The sequence below is a fragment of the Mustela lutreola genome, chromosome 6 (assembly GCF_030435805.1).
Source record: "Mustela lutreola isolate mMusLut2 chromosome 6, mMusLut2.pri, whole genome shotgun sequence".
NCBI classification, from domain to species: Eukaryota; Metazoa; Chordata; class Mammalia; order Carnivora; family Mustelidae; genus Mustela; species Mustela lutreola.
In genome coordinates this window covers 155,776,843-155,799,488 of record NC_081295.1, presented here as the reverse complement: position 1 = coordinate 155,799,488, position 22,646 = coordinate 155,776,843, and the positions used below count along the sequence as shown (strand labels likewise).

At 43.1% G+C, this 22,646-nt stretch overlaps 1 protein-coding gene across 3 annotated transcripts; it reads left to right on the top strand.

Annotated features, from left to right (window-relative positions):
• Positions 1–6,305: 6,305 nt before the first annotated feature.
• On the top strand, positions 6,306–22,304 carry SLC17A2 (solute carrier family 17 member 2). 3 transcript variants are annotated; one of them, XM_059179520.1, is made up of 13 exons: positions 6,307–6,472; positions 7,288–7,361; positions 9,850–9,956; positions 11,657–11,868; positions 13,972–14,205; positions 14,291–14,378; positions 16,280–16,366; positions 17,835–17,953; positions 18,075–18,236; positions 18,735–18,867; positions 18,957–19,104; positions 19,885–19,975; positions 21,604–22,304. In XM_059179520.1, the coding sequence occupies exons 3-13, from the start codon at positions 9,929–9,931 to the stop codon at positions 21,736–21,738; spliced, it is 1,437 nt and encodes a 478-aa protein (XP_059035503.1). In that variant the 5' UTR covers positions 6,307–6,472; positions 7,288–7,361; positions 9,850–9,928; the 3' UTR covers positions 21,739–22,304. The 3 variants fall into 3 exon arrangements, with proteins under 3 accessions (XP_059035504.1, XP_059035503.1, XP_059035502.1); XM_059179519.1 differs by lacking the exon at positions 7,288–7,361; XM_059179521.1 differs by lacking the exons at positions 7,288–7,361; positions 18,075–18,236 and having other exon boundaries at positions 6,306–6,472.
• Positions 22,305–22,646: the final 342 nt, after the last annotated feature.

Here is a 22,646-nt window from a genome sequence, read left to right as displayed (position 1 = left end):
AAAAAAAAAAGCATACATGAAAATGCAGCTAAGAGCCAAAGCTAGACCAGGGATTCTGTATATCTATAATAATAGGTCAATCCAGAGGAGTAGAACAAAAGTATCTGGAGAGATAGCAGTTGAGAAGTTTTTGGAATCAAGGACATGGATTTCTCAAATCACAAATACACCACAAATCCTGAGCAGGACAAATATAAGAGATTTATGCTTCTCTTTTGCTGTATTCTACTTTGTTGAGTGTTCTTTCATGGGCCCATCTGTTGTTTGGATAAAAAATTGTTCCTTGCACAGATAATATGTTAGCTTTCCATGGTAGCTTTTAAGAGTCTCTCTTTATCTTAAAATTCTAGCAGAAGCTGCTCTGTTCTTGGTGCCCTTGGGTTGGTCCCTCTCTGTCTCTTCTTGCCATCTGGAGCCTCAGGTCTTAAAGGCTGTGATTGGGTTGCAGGTCTAGGGTAAAGGTAAGAAAGAGGTTCCATAGCCTCCTTTTCACCTGGAACAATGGGGTGGAATCAGTCTTTTCTATATGGTTCAAGCCACATCCAAGGTCGAGGTCCCAACTGAAGACCTCTGGCCTTATAGAAATAATTCCTCTTTACTTACTTGGAGAACCCCTGGGGATTTGAGGCAAATGCTGGCCACTGTTCAAATCCTTGGGGACCTTGATCTGGATGTCTCTCTATTTACCAACTTCTTTCTACCTCGGGGTCATTGTGCAGCCAGAATTGGGATTAAATTCTTATGATGCAATGTGAAACTTCTTTGGTTCAGCCTTTGTACTCATCACTGCTTGTCTGCCTCTGTCTCCTTCTTGGAAACAAAAGTCTGGTGTCATTCTGTTAGTCCCACTCTGAATTTCTCACTTGGTAGTACTTTTCAGTTAGGGATATACATACTCTCATTCATCAGACACAACCACCAGACAATAACGTCCTTAAAGTATAAACCTGATCATGCCTCATGCTGGCTTAAGACATTTTAATCATTCCTAGTCACTTTTTTTTTCACTAGATTAAGTTTAACCACAAAGTGGATCTGGGTGTGTAACGCAGGAAAGCCTGGCATGGATTCCTTTTCACGTCTCTGTATTTTTTCTTGTAGAATTCACGGAATTTTTACATTTGACTGAAATTGTTTAAAATGAATAAAAAGGGGCACCTGGGTGGTTCAGTCGGATAAGCATCTGCCTTTGGCTCAGGGCTCTGGGATGAAGCCCCTGGTCAGGCTCCTCGCTCAGTGGGGAGTCTGCTTCTCCCTCTCCCACTCCCCACGCTTGTGCTCTCTCTCTCTCTCTCTCTCTGTGTCAAATAAATAAATAAATAAATACATATTCCTCAAAGTATTGCATAAAACTGGCACTTCAGAAAAATATTTTCTATTTTTCCTGCCTTCTTCTGGGCAGAAAAAAAAAAAAAAAGTACCCATTTGTCTTATTTTTAACCACTTTTGTTGGCTGCCCTGCCTGTGCATTCCTATTTCTGTCTGCATACCTTTGTGTTGAGGGTGTACAGGAACCACAAGATACAATTTGTGCCCCTGGATATTACATAAAAGGCCTTTGTGACCTGGTCTTGCTGACTTCTCCCCCAGACTTCCCACTATTCCCTGACTTAGTGTATGATCTGGGTGCTTTGGGTTTTTCTAAAATCAAAATGGGCTTTTTTTTTTCTTTTTCTGATTACAGAATAAATAAATATTCTTTGTGTAAAACTTTAAACAATATAGGAAAAACCTAAGTAAGAAAGTTTGGCTTATCCCTCTCCAAGCTGTGACTCTCTCGCTCTCTTTCCATGTATGTGCGTGTGTGTACATGTATGCATAGAAATACATGCCTGCACCTGTATATATACACGTACACATAGACAAACATATACACGTATATTTATGCACATATTAACACATGTAATTCTACAGGCATAGGCTATAAATGCTGATTTTTTTGTAGTTACCTTTTTGTGTAGTTTTACAGCTTTTTTTGTTTGTTTGTTTTTTAACCAACTCATTAGTTACCCAAACCAGATAACCAAAGTTAACAGCCAGGTCTGACTCCCAGAATCTCATACAAACAAAAAATACATAGATCCTGATTTTTCATGTATAAATACTTAGGAAAAAATGGGGTCCTTTTCTATGTAGCCTGCATCTGCTTTACTCACTTAAATTCTAGGACATTATACAAAAGCATCCAAGTCAAATGGTACAGATGCAACTCATCCTTTCAAACTCTTGCTCAGTTTTTCTTACATAAAGATGTATTGCAATCTGCTTAGTTAGTCTCCCGTTGATGGGCTTTTTTTTTTTTTTTTTAAGATGTGGAAGTCCTCTTTTGGAGATTTTTTTTTTTAAAGATTTTATTTATCTATTTGACAGACAGAGATCACAAGTAGGCAGAAAGGCAGACAGAGAGAGAGGAGGAAGCAGGCTCCCTGCTGAGCACAGAGCCCAATGAGGGGCTAGATCCCAGGACCCCGGGATCATGACCTGAGCCAAATGCAGAGGCTTTAACCCACTGAGCCACCAAGGCACTCCTGAATATATTTAGTAATTCCAAGAGGATCAACATTTTTTTAATATTAAGTGCTCCCAACCAGCAATATAGTACCTGGTTCCATTTAGCCAGGTCTTGTTTTATGTCCTTTAATAAAATTTTATTATTTTCTTTCTCTGAGTCACACTTTTCTTGCTCAAACGATTCCGAAAAATTTCAGTTTTTGTTGCTAGAGAACATCAAAAACTCTTTTCTATTTCCTCTGCTGGCCAGTTATTTCTACAACTGGGGAAAGCAATTGATTAAAAGAAAAAACCTTTCCCATATTTGCAGTCAGTTCTCCAAATCCCCTTTGCGCCTTTGCACTTTAATCCCTGGTCGTGTTGAACGGTTGCAATTCCCCACACCACACCTCTGTGCCTTTGCTCTTTCCAGAAGTCCTTCATCTCCATCACTGACTCACCCACACCACCTGTGAAGACTGACCACAGCCGTGCCTTGGAAGGCCTCCCCTGATACCCTTGTGTTGGCGGGGTCCTCAGCCTCTCCTGGTATCCCTGTGCACACGTCTTGTTTGTTTTCTCCACTTTTCACCCCAGTTGTCTGTCTGTGTATAGTCTCACTCAGTGGACTCCGACCTCCGTGGAGTCATGGGTCAGGTCTTAAACAAATAGGTGTTCTCAGAAGCTAGCACCACATCTGGAATATAGTAAATTCTCAAAAAAGAGTGTGGAATTGGCTCTGATTGGAAACAGCTAATGGCAGGCCAGAAAGACATAACTTTCTAAGGACCTCTGATCTTTCGGCTGTATTACTCTTGATACTTACACGTAAGTTATAGATACTTGTTCTTTTAGTTATGTACTATGCTCAGAGCTCCTCGGGCCCAACTGTTCATTTTACTGGTGAGAAAATTGATGTAATGGGAGTCTGAGAGCTTGACACCCGGTCTCACGTTTTACTGAGCCAGCACCAGCGTTCCTGATGGCCAGACTGTTGCTTATTCTGTTAATACTACTTCCCCTTTGGGTTCCTATTTTAAGCTCAGCTTTGAACACAATAGGGTAGATTCCTTTTGAGGTATTCTACAGGGGAATTTATATGCTTTAGTACATAACTCTGGGAGTTGATTTAACAACACTTTGTTATGTGAAAATAGTGATGGAGGGTGAAAGGTTTAGACCAGCTACAGAAATCCTGATTCTTATTGGTGAGTGTGACTCAAAAATTCATTCACCCAAGGGCGCCTGGGAGGCTCAGTGGGTTGAAGCCTCTGCCTTCGGCTCAGGTCATGATCCCAGGGTCCTGGGTTTGAACCCCACATCAAGCTCTCTGCTCAGGAGGGAAACTGCCTCCCCTTCCTCTCTCTGCCTACTTGAGATCTCTGTCAAATAAATAAATAAATAAAATCTTAAGAAAAATTTTCTTTAAAAAATTCATTCACCCAATAAATTAATGTTTAATGAAACATACTACAGGCCAGATACTGTGCCAGGAACTGTGAATATAACAATTTTCAAAACACACAGGATCTCTGCAGGGAACTTGCACAACTCAACTATATGATTACACTAGTTAAACAAAATATGAAGCTTGAAGAATATAGTTTGAATCTTAGTTTTGGTATTGGACACTGGGGATATTCCTTTAATATATTTACTCCTATTGGGGAGAATCAGTCTCGGCTACTCTTTTTTTTTTTTTTTTTTTTTTTTTTAAGATTTTATGTGACAGACTACAAGCAGGCACAGCAGCAGGCAAAGGGAGAGGGAGAAGCAGGCTCCCCACTGCGCAGGCAACCTGACGCAGGGCTCAATCCCAGGACCCTGTGATCATGACCTTAGCTGAAGGCAAACGCCTAACCCACTGAGCCACCCAGGCACCCCTTGGCTATCTTTTCTACCGAGACTACTGCCATGTCACGCTGCGTCTGCAAGCAAAGTAGAAAATGTCACACCTTCTCTGGGCAGACTAGGAAAAAAAAAAAAAAAAAGAAGTCTTCATATGTCTTCTTTTTAGCCATTTTTCTTGGCTAATCAGGTACTCGATGACTTTACAATAAGTCAATAACCAGAATTTTCATTAAAGGGAGGAAGGAACTACTGTTTCAACTACTGTTCCTCTGTGACTTAAAAGTGGACTGAATAATGCTGCTCAAAGACTTCCACGTTCTGGTCCCCAGAGCCTGTGAATATGTTAGTTTGTGTGGCAAAGGGCACATTCCGTGCATGATTAAGTCAGGGATTTTGAGACGGGAAGACTTTCCTGGATTTTCCAAGTGAGCCCCACTTGGAAGGGTGGGGGTCCTTCCAAGGACCCTTTATAAGAGTCCTTGTAAAGAGGGAGGCAGGAAGGTCAGAGTGAGAAAGATTTCAAGATGTTTTACTGGTGCCTTTCAGAATGTGGGAAGGGGCTGTGAGCCGAGGAAAGCAGATGACCTCTAGAAGCTGGAAAAGGTAAGGACATGGCTTCTCCCCCTGAAGCCTCCGGGGAGAGTGTGACCCTGTAGACCCCTTGATTTGGGGCCCAGTGAAACCCATTTTGGACTTTTGACCTCCAGAACTGCGAGAGTAAATACATGTTGTTTTAAGTCACTAACTTCGTGTTAATTTATGACGGCAATGACAGGAAGCTAAAAATCAAAAAATGAAGTAGCTAAACTAAGGTGCTGGCTCCAGTAGGCTCTTTGGGGGAGTATGGTGAGGCCGACCGCACAAGGAAACACCATGAAGGCAGTTTGAAGCTAATAAAGTGACAGAGGGGGGACCCCCACCTCATTTTATAAGGGTTAAAGTCATGCTGGAAATATCCAGTAGCAACCACAAACCAAAAAATAAAATTCGTAAATAAGACATAATCCAAGAATCAGGAGTCAAGCAGATTGGAGAATGGCAGGGTCAGATAAGAAACAGGAAGGAAGTGTAGGGTGCTGGTTTATCTCCCTCTTGGGAGCATCCTTAGTCTAATCAGAAACAAGCCCCTGTATTCAGAGGACAAGAAAAGATTGATGACAGACACGGCCACTCCAGGTCGGCCGGTGGCTGTTTTAATAACAACAAAGGGAATGACCCTTATCATGCATGACAGAAAAGGATCTCTGCACCCCCCTTCCAAATCTTAGAAGTTTATAAAGAGGCCCTTACTGGGCTCAGCCACATATCCTACAGGTGTTCTCAACACACATCACCAGCTCAAGGTTATGTCCTTGTAGCGGCCTCTGGGAGCAGAAAAGGTAAGTGGGACCCACATTCTCGGGACAGAGGAGAGGCCGAGGAGCCTCTGAGTGTCTAAGCCTAGCTTAGGGGTCAGTCAGTGGCCACAAGTTTTGATGATGTTCCCCAACAAAGGGTAGCTTCATGAAAAGATATTGGATTAGTCAAAGTTTATAAGAATGTGGGCACCAAAAACTTAAGGAAAGTCTAGACAACTTAGCAGAACCCCTTAGTGGAAACATCTCATTTATGGAAAACCGACTACCAGTCAGCATGAGTATTTCGTTTAATTTGCATAATGACTCCATGAGCTGGGTGTTATAACCCTTGCTTCACTAATGAAATTCACAGAGGATGAGCAACTTGTCTAAGGCCGCAGAAAACGCTGGAAGTGAAGATGGGGTTCACCTCATCCCTCTAACCCTGGGAGCCTTGGTCTTTCATCCACAATACGCCACCTTCCTTTCAGGAAAAATGCTTGTTGACTTTTTTGGTTGTATGCACAGTTCAAAGCAGAAAAACATGATGTCACTTTTTGAGATACTCATTTTATCGGTGACAACTTGAAAATGAAGTTAAAAATTAAGCAGCAGAGTCAAACCCAGGCGCCCTGCTCTGAGGATGCAGGGCCAGACCTGATGCTGTCGCACTGCCACATGGCTCAGTATTTATCCTTGTGAAACTCTGGAATAATCGGAAAGGGAGGAAAGGATAGAAACTTCTTCAGGGAGCCTTATAGTCTAGGGCTTAAAATACTGGTTTAATGGTGAAGGTAAGTGCTTTTCTTCTTTTTGGGTCGGAGGATAATTACTAATCAAGCAGAGATCCATTAAAGGGAGGGAACAGTTTGAGGGGAAGTCAGAGGAAAACATTAAGAGCAGACTAAGGATACCACCCGGGAATGGTTTCTGTTTCCAGATGAAGAAGGGACTTTTCTAACACATGCAATCAATTCAATGGACTCAATCGAACAAGGCTTGAGAGGCCACCAGTGCCAGTGGACACGGGGCAATGATCCCTTCTCTGAGGATTCCCTATCACCTGGATGAGTTGGATGGGTTTCACTGTGGGATAAAACACTGGGTCAGAACTAAACAGCTGTGGGCTCGGGGACTGTGGCAAATGAGTCTTTTCTGATTTCTATGTATATTCAAAACTGTCTCTCAAGAAAAGGAGCATATGAAGTTGTAAATAAGAGTAAAAACAAGAATACGTGTATGCTTGTAGGGCTCACTGGCTTAGGTGTCCTCACTGGGCAACTCAGGAGAAGGGCCCAGAGAGATTAGGATTATGCTGCTCTCATGGGAAGGCCTAGGTGGAAAGTCAGTGAAGGTTCCTTTTCCCAATTTGCCAGAGAAAGTCCCTCATTCAAAGTCCAGTTGGGCTTGTATGTGCCTGGAAGATAACTTTGAGGTTGTCACTTGGAGGAAAGGAGCACAGACACTGTGCAGACCTGGTGAGCCCAGCTGTGAGTCCCCCAAGGTGCACTTGATCTGGGCCTTACCCTGCTTTCTAGAATCACCCACTATCAGTCCCTGATACAATTTTTTTTTCTTTCTTTCTTTCTTTTACGACTAAATTCATAAGTGAATTGACAGCATGACATAAATGACCTACTGGAGTAACGAGTTTTATCTCAGCACTACCCATCTTTCAAAAAGGTAGGCAGGTGCTAAAAAGGGGCCTCAGCTCTACTAACCTGGGAGACATTGTTTCTTCCCACATTCTCTGATGTTCGTAGCAAGATGCATCCCTTCCTTCCCCATCTTGTGGATTCTAGTTCAGAAGAACCTGCTTTTCAAAGGAAATGTTTGAAACTGATTGAACAATCAATCAAAAGTGCTTCCACAGAAATGTATTTTATTTGCTCTAAGTCTATACTCATTAACCTGCAAGGGCCCGAGCGCCCATCTGGTGAGTGCTGATGATGATCGCTGTTGTTAATATCAGGAACAGAACACAACATGTACTTCACGTTTAGAAGGTGTGTCTCAATATCTTTTCTTTTTCCCTTACTCACAGCTGTCCCATGAAGTAATATCATCCCCATATATCTTGTTTTTTGTTTTTATTTTTGTTTTTTGTCCTGTTCTTTTCTGTTTCCTGTACCAATGCTCTGGTAGCTTATGAAACCTGCACAGGTTTACTCAGCTGAAAATGGGACAGAAGAGCTTGGTCCCTGGATGCCCTTTGAACTGAGGGTTCATACTCTTCAACGACATGTGACATTTACTCTGAGTAAACTGGGAGACTCGACTAACAGAGATGATGCAAGACAGGCCAGGGATTAGGGGAAATCTAAGAGCAATAAAAAGAACACTATAACAAAATAGTGGGTTCTAGACTGAAACAAATAGGAAAACAAAAACAAACACAAAAACTACTCTTTTGCTTCTGCATAAACCATACTGTCTACATTATTAATTTTATATCAACTACAACTCTATACTTATTTTTAAAAGGTCAAATTTTCATTTACTGTCTGTTCGATTTTTCTATATTTACTTATAGCTTTGGTGTTAGGACTCGCTAGTTTTTAGAAGTGTCACCCCTAAATGGGAGGGTCCCTAATAGTATTTACAACTGGACCGAGACTCCCACTATCTCTGAGTGTGTATCGGTCATGATAACACTCAGGCCCCATCATTTTCATATGCTTCTGTGATTATTTTGGGAAAATAGTTTTCATTATTACATCCCCGAAGGACCCTAGTTTAGAGTAGTTTGGAATGTCTGCCCAATTTCTCTTTGTTTCATGCGACGGAAAAAGGAAATTAACAAATGAGATCCACTATTGAGGCAAAATTCATATTATGTGAAATAGTGAAAACGAAGGTAGGAATGGCAGCAGGTGGAAGGGGAAGGACAGCTGAAGTGACAGGGTTGTGAGAGCTTTCCACTCACCAAAAAAGCAAGAAAAACTAGTCATTTTTATTCTCTTAAATATTACAAGCTCCACTTGAAGGTATTTTCCTCATCAAATTGCCTTCTGGAGTAAATGATCAAAACCACTTAAAGGCATATAAATTCCCCTGTAGAATACCTCAAAAGGAAGCTACCCTATTGTGTTCAAAGCTGAGCTTAAAATAGGAACCCAAAGGGGAAGTAGTATTAACAGAATAAGCAACAGTCTGGCCATCAGGAACGCTGGTGCTGGCTCAGTAAAACATGAGACCGGGTGTCAAGCTCTCAGACTCCCAGTACATCAATTTTCTCACCAGTAAAATGAACAGTTGGGCCCAAGGAGCTCTGAGCATCTTTCCGCTCTAGAGTTTAGATTGACTGATGAGGTTGGTGGGAAAGCTTTCAGTGGAGTATGGATACTAGAAGTTGCACGGACAGCGAAGAAGTTCCATTAGGCAAGTCTTGAGAACTTTCCCAACAAGAGAAATCAGCTAGAAAGTGGTCTGAACTCCAGGTAAACAAGCTGTCTGTTCCACTGTGCTTCAGCTAAGATCCTGAGTGATAAGCACCGAACCGGGCTCCTGAGATCATCCAGATGTTAGCAAGACTCGAAAGCCTGCCGCGGCAGGACAAAAGCCAACATGTTTCCTGGTGCTGACCATGTCTAGTTTAGCCATGGGGCATCTATTTAGATCTGGACAAACAAACTGCCTGTAGCAAAAACAACAATAAACATTTCAGAGCCTCAAATGTAATACACCTACGTGTTGTGCAATGTCATCCTTCCTGTTCAGAGAAGATCCAGTGCAGCATTATTCTCGTTGTCCAGAAGGGAGAGAAACAAGGTCAGAAGGAAAAGAAAGGGTATTCTGGAACTTTCTCAGCTCCTGAGTTTATTTAACTTCCCTGTCCTCTGATTCACCCCAAGCCACAATACTCCTCGCCTTTGCTCAGTTCTCTGTGCTTTGCAACTTTCTCATTTAATTCTTTCTGGCACCACTCAGAAAGGCTGATTCTTTCTAAACAGACGAGGGAATGGACAGTTGCAGAACTTAAATGACTAGTTGTAAGTCTTGTAGCCCGATTTTCTTATAAAAACCGAGTCCTCTGTTAGCCTAAGAAGCGTGTATGGCAAAATGTCATTCACGTAGCTGTGTTGGATCACAACTTTGATGCTGAAAGAAGGTCACACTCACAGGAAAGGTAATTTGTGTGTTGTGTTTTGGACTGTTATTCATCCTATAGATAAAACACAGTCGTGGTGAAAGAGATTCAAGACAAAGGGAAGTCCACAGACTGCGCCACCACTTCCCAAAGGATCCAAATGGACAAGAAGACTTCCAGCCGGAAAGGTAACCTCTTGTTTGCAGGCTACTTTATGAAAGAGTGGGTACTCATCTCCAGGGCTGTTCTTTTTCTTGCTTTCCCCTCCTAATTCTTTTTTCCTCATGTCACCCATTAGAAAGACTCAAAGACTTTGGACAAGCTCCAGCCCCTCATCCTGTTACTTGTTGCTTTTTTGTTTAGGGAGCCCCACTGAGTTATTTATCAGAAATCAAGCCAAATGACCAATTAATATTGGGACATAAAGATTGGAATAAGCCTTTAAAAAGTCATTTTAAAATAACCTATGTATAAATTCCTGCTATAGTATATTGCCAAGCAGCTGGCTATTTTCCAGAGTTTGGAATCCTCCAGTAGCATGGAAAAAATTCTTTTGCAGGAAAATAGTTCTATCAGTGAACCTATTTGGCCATTACAAATCATCTCTTTCATTATATTTTTATCTGTTTACTCACAGGTCCTCTCTTTGTTTCTCTGTAGTTCTAGTTCTCCAAGTTCACAGAAAAAATTGAATCCATCATTCACTTGGAAACCTTTGCAATATTGGTCCACTGTTCCACCTTGTGAGGACTTTTTTAAAAAAATGTGTTCTTGGAGACATTGGGGTGGCTCAGTCTGTTAGGCAGCCGACTCTTGATGTCAGCTCAGGTCATGATCTCAGGGTACTGAGATCGAGCCCCGTGTCAGGTTCCACCCTGAGCAGGAAATCTACTTGGGGATTTTCTCTCTCCCTCTGCCTTTTGCCCTCCTCTCTCTCGTTCTCTCAAATAAATAAGTAAATCTTTAAGGAAAATATGCTGTCTTGTAACATACTGAATACTAACCCAGCACTGTGTCATCTACAAACTCAGTAAAAATGGTTCACTGCATTAGTTTTTTTAAAAGCTGGACACTCATGCAGTCAGAGTCTAGTGGCACACAACAAAAATGTTTCCAAGTGAGCATCACCTGAAGGAATCAGTAGGACCAAATGAGATGCTCATTTACATTCTATCTTAAATATTTATTTTTTTTATTTTTTTTTATTTTTTAAAGATTTTATTTATTTATTTGACAGAGAGAAATTACAAGTACATTGAGAGGCAGGCAGAGAGAGAGAGAAGGAAGCAGGCTCCCTGCTGAGCAGAGAGCCCGATGCGGGACTCGATCCCAGGACCCTGAGATCATGACCTGAGCCGAAGGCAGCGGCTTAACCCACTGAGCCACCCAGGCGCCCCTATCTTAAATATTTAGAAGAGAATCCCTGAGGTTTGGTTAGCTTCCTTCAATGGCAATTCCCTAAGTATAAACTTCCAAGCTTTATGGTGAATGAATATGCAGAACAGACAGGACCTCTGACTTACAGCTGGGTAACCTGGGTTTTGTCACTGGCTCTACCACCATGTCCCCCATTCACTTTATTTTGGGACAATGTGACACAAATACATTTACTTAGGTTTTCCTATGGCTGCCAATTGCTCCCCACACCTCTGGGAAAAAAAGACCATATTTGCTTTACTTGACTGTAAGATCCCAGATTGACTATTGTGCAGCCACCTAAAGAATATGACAAAGTAACGTTGTATGTGGTCATGATTATTTCGGTGAAAAAAAGGCAGTGGGGCTGAGTGAGGTCTCTGATATCTTTTTCAGCTTTAGCCATGGGATAACTGGAAAGATGGTGGCCTCAGTCAGGATGCTCATTATGTACTTCCATATTGTCCTCTAGGTCCAGAGTTCTGTTCGTTACGCTATGGACTGGCTCTCATCATGCACTTCTCAAACTTCACGATGATAACCCAGCGTGTGAGTCTGAGCATTGCAATCATTGCCATGGTGAACAGCACTCAACAGCATGGTCTGTCCAATGCCTCCACAGAAGGACCTCTTGTGGACACCCTCAACAACCCCAGCAGATCCATGAAGGAATTTAATACAGGAGTAAGTATCATGGAGAACGATGCTTTTTGTTGAGAGGGAAAACCGAGTTTGAAAGGAAGGATCTTGATTCTGTAAAGTATAAAAGTATGAATTTTCAATGAACAACTGCAAAAAGCCTAGAATTTTGTTTTTGAGATACTGCTTACTTCTGTGATAAAAATAATCCTTCACTGAGATTGTTATGATTACAAAGTAGGGGGACTATAGAAAGAAATTGTGAAAACTTCTGCAAAGGAACAGAATACTAGGTGTCTTCTGTGAAAAACCTGGCACACCCTTCTGCGGGATTCTATGTAGATCTCTGCAGCTTTCATTGTCTCAGGGCCACTCTGTAATTCTATAAGTTCTCTAGAACAAATAGTCATGCAAGGAATTTTTGCCCATGGCTCTGCAAAAGAATTCTGTCCTGTGGAAAATCAACTGATACTCTCCTGACTTGCCCCGCAGCTGAATAAGCCAATTTGCTATATATTGAAAATCTAATTCAGCATTACTTCCTGCTTAAGAGTCTTTGACTTCTCTTTGGACCAGTTGTAACATCTTACTAATTCCTCCAATAATCCATGAGTTAAATAAAATCTTTATCACAATATTGTATGAGAATCATAATTACACCCTATTTTTAAATTTTTTCTTTAAACTATTATTTACTGTACATTCCTAATGTCACCTTTGCATTTCATGATTTTATTACCTTGGGCCCAGCTTATCTGTAATGACCTCTCTGTCTCCCGTCTTTTCTCCATCATTCATCCTACACATTCACATTCTTGTGTTCAAGATTCCGGGATAACTTCAAGTTGCCAAAATTCTCTCTCGATGTGCTGCGCTCCTCCAAAATCTGGCCGCACTTCTCATCACCCTCAGATCTATCACCCTCAGATCACCCTCAGATCTGTCGGTGGCCCAGGCTCTGGGCAATTCAGAGTCCTGGTTATTTTCTCATCACTTGGTTTCATTTCAAATGCTACAAATTCACTTTTCCTCTTCAATAAAAATGAATTTTCTTACTTCTCTTTGTACAAATCATCGTCATTCTTCAAAGGATGGTTCAAGTATTGCTTCCTCCCCGGGATCATTGCAAATTGTTCTTCCCTCTTCTCAGAGTCCCTATTTTACTGATGTTTATCCTCAAATTTGAATTCTTTTTTTTTTAAAGATTTTATTTATTTATTTGACAGAGAGACAGTGAGAGAGGGAATCCAAGCAGGGGAAGTGGGAGAGGGAGAAGCAGGCTTCCCATGGAGCAGGGAGCCGGATGTGGGGCTCGATCCCAGATGCCTAAAGATAGAGCCACCCAGGTGCCCCTCAAATTTGAATTCTGACCAGAATCCTATATCTTACATTATTTGTAGTTATTATAAATGAATAAAAATAGCTCATATTATCTATCTATATATTTTTGCTTCTTTACTGCAATTTATAGCATGATGTCACATATCTAGAAGGCTACCAAAAATTATTTATTGGCTTACTTCATGAGAAGAATGTGATCTTACTAATATGCAACACGTGTTTTAGGAAATCATCTCTGCCAAGGCAGACCATAATTCTTAAACTTGATTTTAAGGACTGATTTTGATGAAGTTCAATTGTGTTTTTTTAATTTTTGAAATGAGAGTCAACATGTCACCCAACTTTTCTCAGAAGCAAATAGTTAAAGGAAGCTCTTTCTCAGATGAAATATCTTTCAATGGCTTTATTTCATCTAATAGCTTCCTACCATGCCTTCATTTCTTTATCTCTTTCCTTCTTCATTTTTTTGTTTTTACTCCTCTCAGAAAGGAGCAGATTAGGGGTATAATTGGTTGTTTGTTTGGAAGAAGTGGGATACATATTAGGTGAAAAATACAACTGATGAATCACTAAATTATCTCTGAAATTAGTAATACACAATTTGTTAGTTAAATTGAATTTAAATTTTAAAAATTTAAGAAAATAAATTAAAAAAGCAAAAATATAAAAAAAAATAAAAAATATATAGAAAAATGGATTTTTATACTAGAATACCATCAACCCCAAGCAGCACTGGTTTTAAAGTAGATTTTCGTAACAGAATTTCTTAGCAAATAATTTTCTTTCTTCCTCCCTACCCCCCACCAGGCCTCTGTGTATGAATGGAGCCCAGAGACTCAGGGTATCATCTTTAGCTCCATCAGCTATGGGATAATAGTGACTCTGATCCCAAGTGGCTATTTAGCAGGGATCCTGGGAGCGAAACAGATGCTCGGTGCTGGGCTGCTGATCTCCTCCCTTCTCACCCTCTTTACGCCATTGGCTGCTGACTTCGGAGTGATTTTGGTTATCGTGATTCGGACAATCCAGGGCATGGCCCAGGTATCCAGCTACTTTCTCGTTCTGAGTGGGACAAAGGTGCCAGATTTCTACTCAAGATCACAGGTCTTAATGATTTTCCTTTCAGGGAATGGCATGGACAGGTCAGTTTACAATTTGGGCCAAGTGGGCTCCCCCACTTGAACGAAGTAAGCTCACCAGCATTGCAGGCTCAGGTAAGGACGCGTGTGTGGATGACAGCCTTGTGATCTCACTCGCCCTACTGTCTGCCTCTCCAGGCCGTGTGATCAGATCACACCAAGGACTCAGTGACTTCTTCACTGCCATTTCCCCCAGCTGGTAGCACTGAAAGTGTATGCTTGCGGAAGTGAGGTTCCCTCAAGCCTCTCATTCCCAGCTCCAATGTATGGCTGCATCCTACACATTTTTACTCTAAAGCAACCTACCTGCATTCCGGCTCCTTCCTTTGCAATTGTCCTGTCTTCTCTATCCATGAATGCTCTCAATGAGGAAGCAGAAGTCCAGCTGAGGACAAAGCACAGGCTGACACCCTGCAACTCCCCCCTCCCACTCCTGGATGGGATATGTGTGATACTCTTCCAGGAAGCCTCCAGATATCTTAAAGTTAAGGCCTTAGTAGAGGAGAAAAACTACCTTAACTTGACAATGGCAAGGCCTCCCATATCTTGCAGGTCCTCTTAAGTGTACGAAAGTTCTTTTGGAAAACCTCCCCATAGTCTATAGTTACCACCCCACAACCCTGGGGCACAACCCTGCCCACAGGTCCTGTCCGCACGCTTCAATAAAACCACCATTTTGCACCAAAGACAGCTCAATAATTCTTTCTTGGCCATCGGCTCCAGAACCTGGTTATGCACCATCATCATAACATACCTGCCGACCTACATCACACCCAGATTCCTAAACCCCGTCACTCTCAGCAACTCTTCTCCCTCCTCCATCTCTGTCCCCTGCAGACTTCTCTCTCCATCAAAGCCAAGTTACCTCCCTTAAGCACAGATAAGACACATTTGCTCACTTGCTCGGGCTTCGAGTTGCATTCCTCCATGCCTGCGGATAGAAACCCAACTCCTTATGGTGTGGATACAAAGATCAGCTGCCATATGGTCCCAGCCTGCTTTTCCACTCGGCATCCCTCTGAAAGCAAGGCTCTTGTCACCTACAATCGGCACATAACTTCTCTCTGGCTCTACTCTCCTGGCACATTTTCCTGTAAGGTCCTCTACTCCTGGCTTCTTTTACCCAAAATCCAACCATTCCACGGCTTAGCTCATGTAAACAATTTGTAAGCCTCGTCATCAGCTTTTACACCCTCCCCATGTGCTCATCCACAAGACACTAGGGTTGATTATTGTAGTTCTATTCCACATCCTTCCCCCCCCAAAGTACAGATGGGGACCCATTTGGGGGCCATAAAATTAATGTAGTGGGTCAAAAAAAAAGTATTTAAAAACAAAACTGAATAGAATAGAACATGTTGGAGTGCATTGCACATGGTGAGTCTAAGTATTGATTCATGAAACTTTTGTCTGAGGTTTCTGTATGTGTATGTATTTGTGTGTGTATTATGTCACCGTGTAAAATGCATTTCTTCTTATAGGTCTCTGTAAAGTATGTTCAAACTCCAAGGTCTACACTAGATTATATTTATAACAGTGAATTTGGCTCATGCTTTTTTCTCCCCAAGTGGACTGAAGGCTCCTTGAGGTCACGGACAATATCTTATTCATCCGTGTAAGACTTTTCCTTCCTGTCCTCAATCTCATATTGTGCCCTGCCAGAACGCAACTCTGATTCTAAGGAAATACTGGTGGGCTATGACTGAGCAGAGTTTCTATGACAAACTAAGGGATTTGAACTGGGCTCCTTGGGATTAAGGAGCTCTTGAAGTGTCAGGAGGCATACCATTATTTACCATTACCATTATTTACCAATTCCAAGTACTTCACATGACATCATTATCGGGGGAGATGTGGGAGCAGGAAGAGAGACTCTCCTCACTCAGTAACACTCTGTAGGGACAATGTCCGGGAGGCCACTCAGTCTCAGCCCTTTGCTGTATTCATATGTGCCTTTTTGTCCCTCTTCTCTTTAGGGGCAGCATTTGGGTCCTTCATCATCCTTTGCGTTGGGGGACTAATCTCACAGGCCTTGGGCTGGCCTTTTATCTTCTACATCTTTGGTGAGTCATTTTCCCCTCAATCCCAAACCCTCTGTTGGCCAGCCATTTCTGGTTGGATGCCCATGTTACCTGTCACCTATGCTCAGAGAAGAGAGAATGCTGATGATTGGTGGCTCCCTTACTCTCCAGTCTAGGGAATGACTCCCTGTGCTGACCTCTGAGGAACTGGGAGTGCCCCTCCCCTCCCACCCCAGGTGTCTTCTGTAGACTCTCCGCCACCATGTCTGAAGTGCCAGGTCTAGTTGCCTTGTGGTTAAAATATCAGTGTCCCCAAAAGTTGGTGGAACACACTTTAAATGTGTCTTCATATTTTACTGTAATTATTATTTCTGCCAAGTTTCCCTTAATCTATGTTCTACCAGGCTAATCTTCCCGGGGGGCCTGGATGGTTCAGTCAGTTAATTGTCTGACTCTTGTTCTTGGCTCAGATCTTGACCTCATAGTCATGAGTTTGAGCCCCACAATGGGCTCCACGCTGGTTGTGGGATCTACTTAAAAAAAAAAAAAAAAAATCCTTCCCTAGGGAAACTTCCAGGGCTTATCCCATCAGATGGAGTCTTTAACCATCTTCAAATGACAGATCTTAGCAATGAGACACATTTCTGTTCTGTTGTTATAACCAAATAATGTCATTCAATATGGTTCTGGCTTGTATGGCTCTCTCCTTAATGATGTTAATCCCAGGTCACTTGGATTCACACGTGTTAATCAGGTACTGTCAAGAAATATTTCTTCTGGAAATCCATAGTGAGCATATTGTTTGAATAGAAAGAACACTATCTTTTGCAAATGTGCCGAAAATTTTGCCTTGCCACACTGACTTTCTGGCAGGTCGTCTCATGTATGTATGACTACTATGTTCCCCAATCCTTACTACTCAGATCTTCCAAAATAAGACAATACTGTGGTTAATAAGAAATAGCTGCTAATGACTTAACTCTATAACCATTGGGGTCCTAAGAGTAATTAACCAGCTAGGCAATGGTACGTTCGTGCTCAGGTTTTCTCCAGAGGGCTCTGACATTGCCAAATGCAACTCCATATTTGCGAGGTGGTCTCTGGAGAGCTTTTAAAAGGAGATTTGTAGGGGCACCTGGGTGTTGCAGTCAGTTAAGTTTCCAATTCTTGGATTTGGCTCAGGTCATGATCTCAGGGTCCTGGGATCGAGCCTTGCATTGGGCTCTGTGCTCAGCGGGGAGTCCACTTGAGATTCTATCTCCCTCTCCCTCTGCCTCTCTCGCTCCTGCTGTCTCTCTCTCTCTTTCTCTCTCTCACTCAAATAAATAAATCTTTTTTAAAAACGGAGATTTGTAAAAGAATTGAAATAAAGAAGCGGACACGTTTAGTCCTGGTGGAATAACCATGAATCGATAGGTGTGCTTTGAAGGGGATGTGGGCCACATCGGAGGAACCTCCCTTCCCCAGCACACAGATCTACCCGAAAATTAACAGGGTCCTGGCTTCCCAGGTAGCATTGGCTGTGTCTGCTGTCTCCTGTGGTTCACGGTGATTTATGATGACCCCATGCACCACCCATGCATAAGTGTCCAGGAAAAGGACTACATCGTCGCCTCACTGGCTCAACAGGTACAGTGCATCCCTTCTACCTGTGGACTATGTGGAGGCCTCTAGGGCATGGTGTGGGGCTCCTGGGAGAGGCCTCCTCACACCTGTTCCAACGCCATGTTGATTAGATCTTTCCTTTCAGTCCAGTTCTCCCAGACGATCTGTCCCCATAAAGGCTATGGTCAGATGCCTACCACTTTGGGCCATTTTCACGGGGTTTTTCAGCCATTTCTGGTTATGCACCATCATCATAACATACCTGCCAACCTACATCAGCTCTGTGCTCCACGTGAACATCAGAGACGTAAGTATCCTTGCAGTACATCTACGAAAACAGTAACCGCGATAAGGAGAAAGAGTTCCATGCTGCCTACTGCACTCTGGCCTTGCACAGAACAACTCATTTGACCTTCACAATGACCTTGAGGGAGGTGTGTAATGATTCCTATTGCCCAGGCACGGACCTGGAGACATGGAGAGGTCAGCAGATGTGCCTTGGATCGCACAACCACTGAGTGACAGAGCAGCTGCAGGAGCTGTGTCCTCAGCCACTGAGGGACTTCGCAACACCAGCCGACTCTTCAGTGTCCTTTAGAGCTTACTATCACTCTCTCTGGAGCCCAGTGTACTGCCATGCAACCAGCCCTCTGCCCTGAGGCAGTCCTCTTCTGTGGAAAAGGCTGCTGACTTCCAAAAAACAACTCAGGATGTCCAGAGTGCGGGTTAACCGTCGCCTGGGGAGCTGATAAACACTGGGGCCGTCTACATGTCCACACTCATTGTATGTGTTTCCTTCCTTCAGAGTGGGGTTCTGTCCTCCCTGCCTTTCATCGCTGCTTCAAGCTGTACGATTCTAGGAGGCCAGTTGGCAGATTTCCTTCTGTCCAGGAACCTTCTCAGATTAATCACTGTGCGAAAACTCTTTTCATCCCTAGGTAAGGATAAGTGCACGGGCTTGGTTAACAAACCCCTTTTCCCCACACATGGTCTGAGAGAGGTCCTGATGGTGCATCTCATTGCCCAGGGCTCCTCCTTCCATCGCTATGTGCCGTGGCCTTGCCCTTTGTGGCTTCCAGTTATGTGACAACCATTATTTTGCTGATACTCATTCCTGGGACCAGCAACCTGTGTGATTCAGGGTTCATCATCAACACCTTAGATGTCGCCCCTAGGTAAGACCTCTACCCATCCCTACCCCCCACCCAGGGTCTTCTGGAGGTGTTAGACCCCTTCTTGCGACTCCCTCATGCTAGGGCATGAGCAAAACGATAGCACAATAATGACAAAAAATTAGAAACATCAAGACCTGGCCATGACCTATCAGGGCAGTTTCAGAACAATAGTTCCCACTCTTGGCCAGTAATCATTTAGATGAAACGCTTTCCAAGGCTCCCCACCAGAGATGGAAGTGTGTGCTCTGGGAAAGGGCCGACACATGTGTTTCAGAAAAGCTTTCAGAGTATTGGTAACATCATATGTATGATATGTATGCTCTTGCTGTGAGCCAAGCCCTGTTTGATAGACAAATATCAACACATCTACTCCCCACAACTGCACGAGGTCGGCCTGATTGTTATCCTCGCTCTAAAGAGGAGAAGACTGAGTCACTCCAAGGTGAAGGGACAAGCCTGAGGTCACACAAAGGCAGAGCCAGGCTTCAGACCCAGCCAGTTTGTCCAGAATGCTGTCCTGGGCGCTGCATTCACCATTCGCCTTGCTGAGCGGCCTCGGGAGGGGGTGGCGGGTAGATCCTGGGATCCTGGAGACTGAAATGGCCCCTGGTTGTTGATTTGACGGAGAGGTGATTTCAGGGTTTGCAAACAGACATTCCCCTGAAAGTCTTTAGGTAAAGGAAACATCATTAGGCAAATTGACTTACATTAAAGTTGAGCTTCTAAGAAGCCTCAGACAGCTGTCTACATAAAATCATTTGTAAAATCTTTGGCCCACAGGTATGCAAGCTTCCTCATGGGAATCTCAAGGGGATTTGGTCTCATCGCAGGAATTATCTCCTCCACTGCCACTGGATTCCTCATCAGTCAGGTTGGCCAGTTTCTTGATCAGCTGCAAGTGGCAGGTGTTGTTTGAGGCCCTGGAGACTCACGGCGGGGCCCCTGCTCTCCAGGACGGTGTGGTCTGACAGAGACAGCAAGCGCGGGTGTCATCGCGGTCCCTCTCTTCACAGGGGACTCAAAATGGCAGTCTGTTAAGTCAGGTTGCCCAGGGAAAGAAAATACAGGTTGAACTTCTAAAAATGAACGGATGCTAGGTGGATGAAAATGAGTGGTTCAGGTAGAGAAAACAGCACAGATGAGTTCCTGGAGGAAGAAAAGCATGAAAGTGTTCTGGGTTAGGACCAGAGTGAATGATACGTGTCAAGGGATGGTAAGAGATAAAGACAGAGGAGCAGAAGGGAAAGGTTATGAAGAGTCTGTTCAGATTAATTCTAAATAGAACAATTACACGATGGAAGCATAAAGCGTTCAAGTCCAATTTAAATAAAAGGGGGCTGAGGTCATGGTAACAAGAGCATGGCTATGGGCACGTGTTCACCCAGTGTGAAGTGTGGGCTGGGAGAACAGAAGAAAAAGCAGAGCCAGCCTGGGATGGCCAGATGACAAGAGTTAACTTACAAAAAAGTTTTATCTTTTTTAGAGCGAGAGAACAGGGGCAGAGGAGGGAGGGCAGGGGAAGAAAAAGAGGGAGAGAATCTTAACCAAACTCCACGCCCAGCACGGAGCCCACCACAGGGCTCAATCTCACCACCCTGAGATCACGACCTGAGCTGTAATCAAGAGTTGGACCCTTAACCGACTGGAGCCACCCAGGCGTCCCAACTTACAAAAAAGTTTTGTTTCATTTTTAACAAATCTCTCTGTGATCTAGTTTCCAGGTTCATTTTTGACCAAACTGTTAGGAATCCACTGTGACTCTAATGCCAGAAATGAACTCTGACTTACCAGGGCTCGGTGAGGAGGGTCATTCCGCCCAAATACGACACACATTGTATTGAGATGTCCGGCTAAGGGGTGTTGATGTCAACACCTGATGTCAACAACCAAAACCAAAACTAAATAGAAAGAACACAGGAATGAGATCTTAAAAACGTCACTTTGGGTATAATTTTAAATGAGTAATGTGGTATTTTTATGAATGTTGAGATCCAGATTTCTAGGAAGACATTAGTATAGGTTAATTTATTTTGGTTTAAAGAAAAATCCATCTCAGGCACCTGGGTGGCTCAGTTGGTTAAGCGTCTGCCTTTAGCTCAGATCATGATCCCAGGGTCCCAGGATCAAGGCCCACATGTGGCTCCCTGCTCAGCGGGGAGTCTGCTTCTCCTTCTGATCCTCTCGTGCTTTCTCTCTCTCTCTCTCATTCTCTCTCTCTCAAATAAATACAAAAAATTGTTGTAAAAAAAAAGAAGAAGAAAGAAAGAAAGAAAAGAAAGGAAAAATTCATCTCAACCCAGAGCCCACTGTTCATTTTAGAGTCGTTCTGTCTCCAATAAGTTCATAAAACCTTCTTTGGTAACTTAAGGTATTAAGTGGCTATGCAGATCACTCCTGCTATACTTGGAGATCAGTTTTGCAATGCACAATATGGAGGATTTCTAGAGCTGGTGGGGGAAGGAGCCATGAGACTGATAATTCTGTGTTTTCCATCTCCAGGATTCTGTGTCTGGGTGGAGGAATGTCTTCTTCCTGTCTGCTGCCGTCAACATGTTTGGCATGTTTTTTTACATCACATTTGGACAAGTAGAAATCCAGGACTGGGCCAGAGAGAAGACCCTCACCCGCCTCTGAGGATATTGACCCGCAAACCAGAATGCAGTGCTGACCACTAACTTTAGTGACGTTTTTTACGAATCGTCATTCTTCATATTCTTGGCCATAGGCTCAGTGGTTCTCAACTCTGGCTGCGTGCTGGATCCCGCTGGGGAGTGTCTATACCACATGGAGGACGGGGCCGCCCGCCAAGACTCCGAATGAACTGGTCTGTGGGAGAGCCTAGGGGGCCCGAGGTCCTCAGACATGCACGGGCTTTCTAGCATGCAGCCAGGGTCGACAGCTGCTGGACACACTGGAAACGTCAATTCCTGTTGACTTTGAAGTCTCCTCTTTGGAAAGTACTGGCTGAATAAAAAATCTATGTGAAAATAATCACGGATAAGTCCCTTCATAGGGGTGATTATGGACACAGAGAAGACCTGCTGGGAGCTGTAGTCATACAGTATAGAGCTCAGAATGGAACAGAAATTTAAGGCTGTAATCCATGGGATTAACTTTTTTATTATTTGTATGCAATGTGTGAAACATGGATGTTTATTTATGTGGCTCAATTCTATTAAAATTCACATGCTAAAATCAAATAGACCATTTTCAAATTATTTAGATCAGGATTATTTCCATCAGGCGAAACAGATACCTACTTATCCTTAGCTCGGTTCCGGGGATCAATGACTGGGAAATGACCAGGCAGAGATTAAACGGATGAGGTTAACTAGAAATCAAAAGAGAGAAAAGACAGAATTGAAAGGCTCAAGGGGAGGCAAGATGGGCACTTCCAGAAGGTACATGGAGATAGTTTGGACCATGTCATGAAAACTGAAGGGAGACAACAGAGGCGCTTTCAAATGAAATCATGATTTATAAGGAGAAGAATACTGAAGGTATGACAAGATGGAAGAAACTGTACAATGACTCACATACCA

Bases quoted from the DNA above. Each gene is read 5' to 3' on its own strand.
- SLC17A2 (XM_059179519.1), top strand. From the start codon at position 9,929: ATGGACAAGAAGACTTCCAGCCGGAAAG. The intron at 16,367-17,834 runs GTGAGTCATTTT...CTGGCTTCCCAG, and splicing joins TTTTATCTTCTACATCTTTG to GTAGCATTGGCTGTGTCTGC. The intron at 19,105-19,884 runs GTAAGACCTCTA...TTTGGCCCACAG, and splicing joins ACCTTAGATGTCGCCCCTAG to GTATGCAAGCTTCCTCATGG.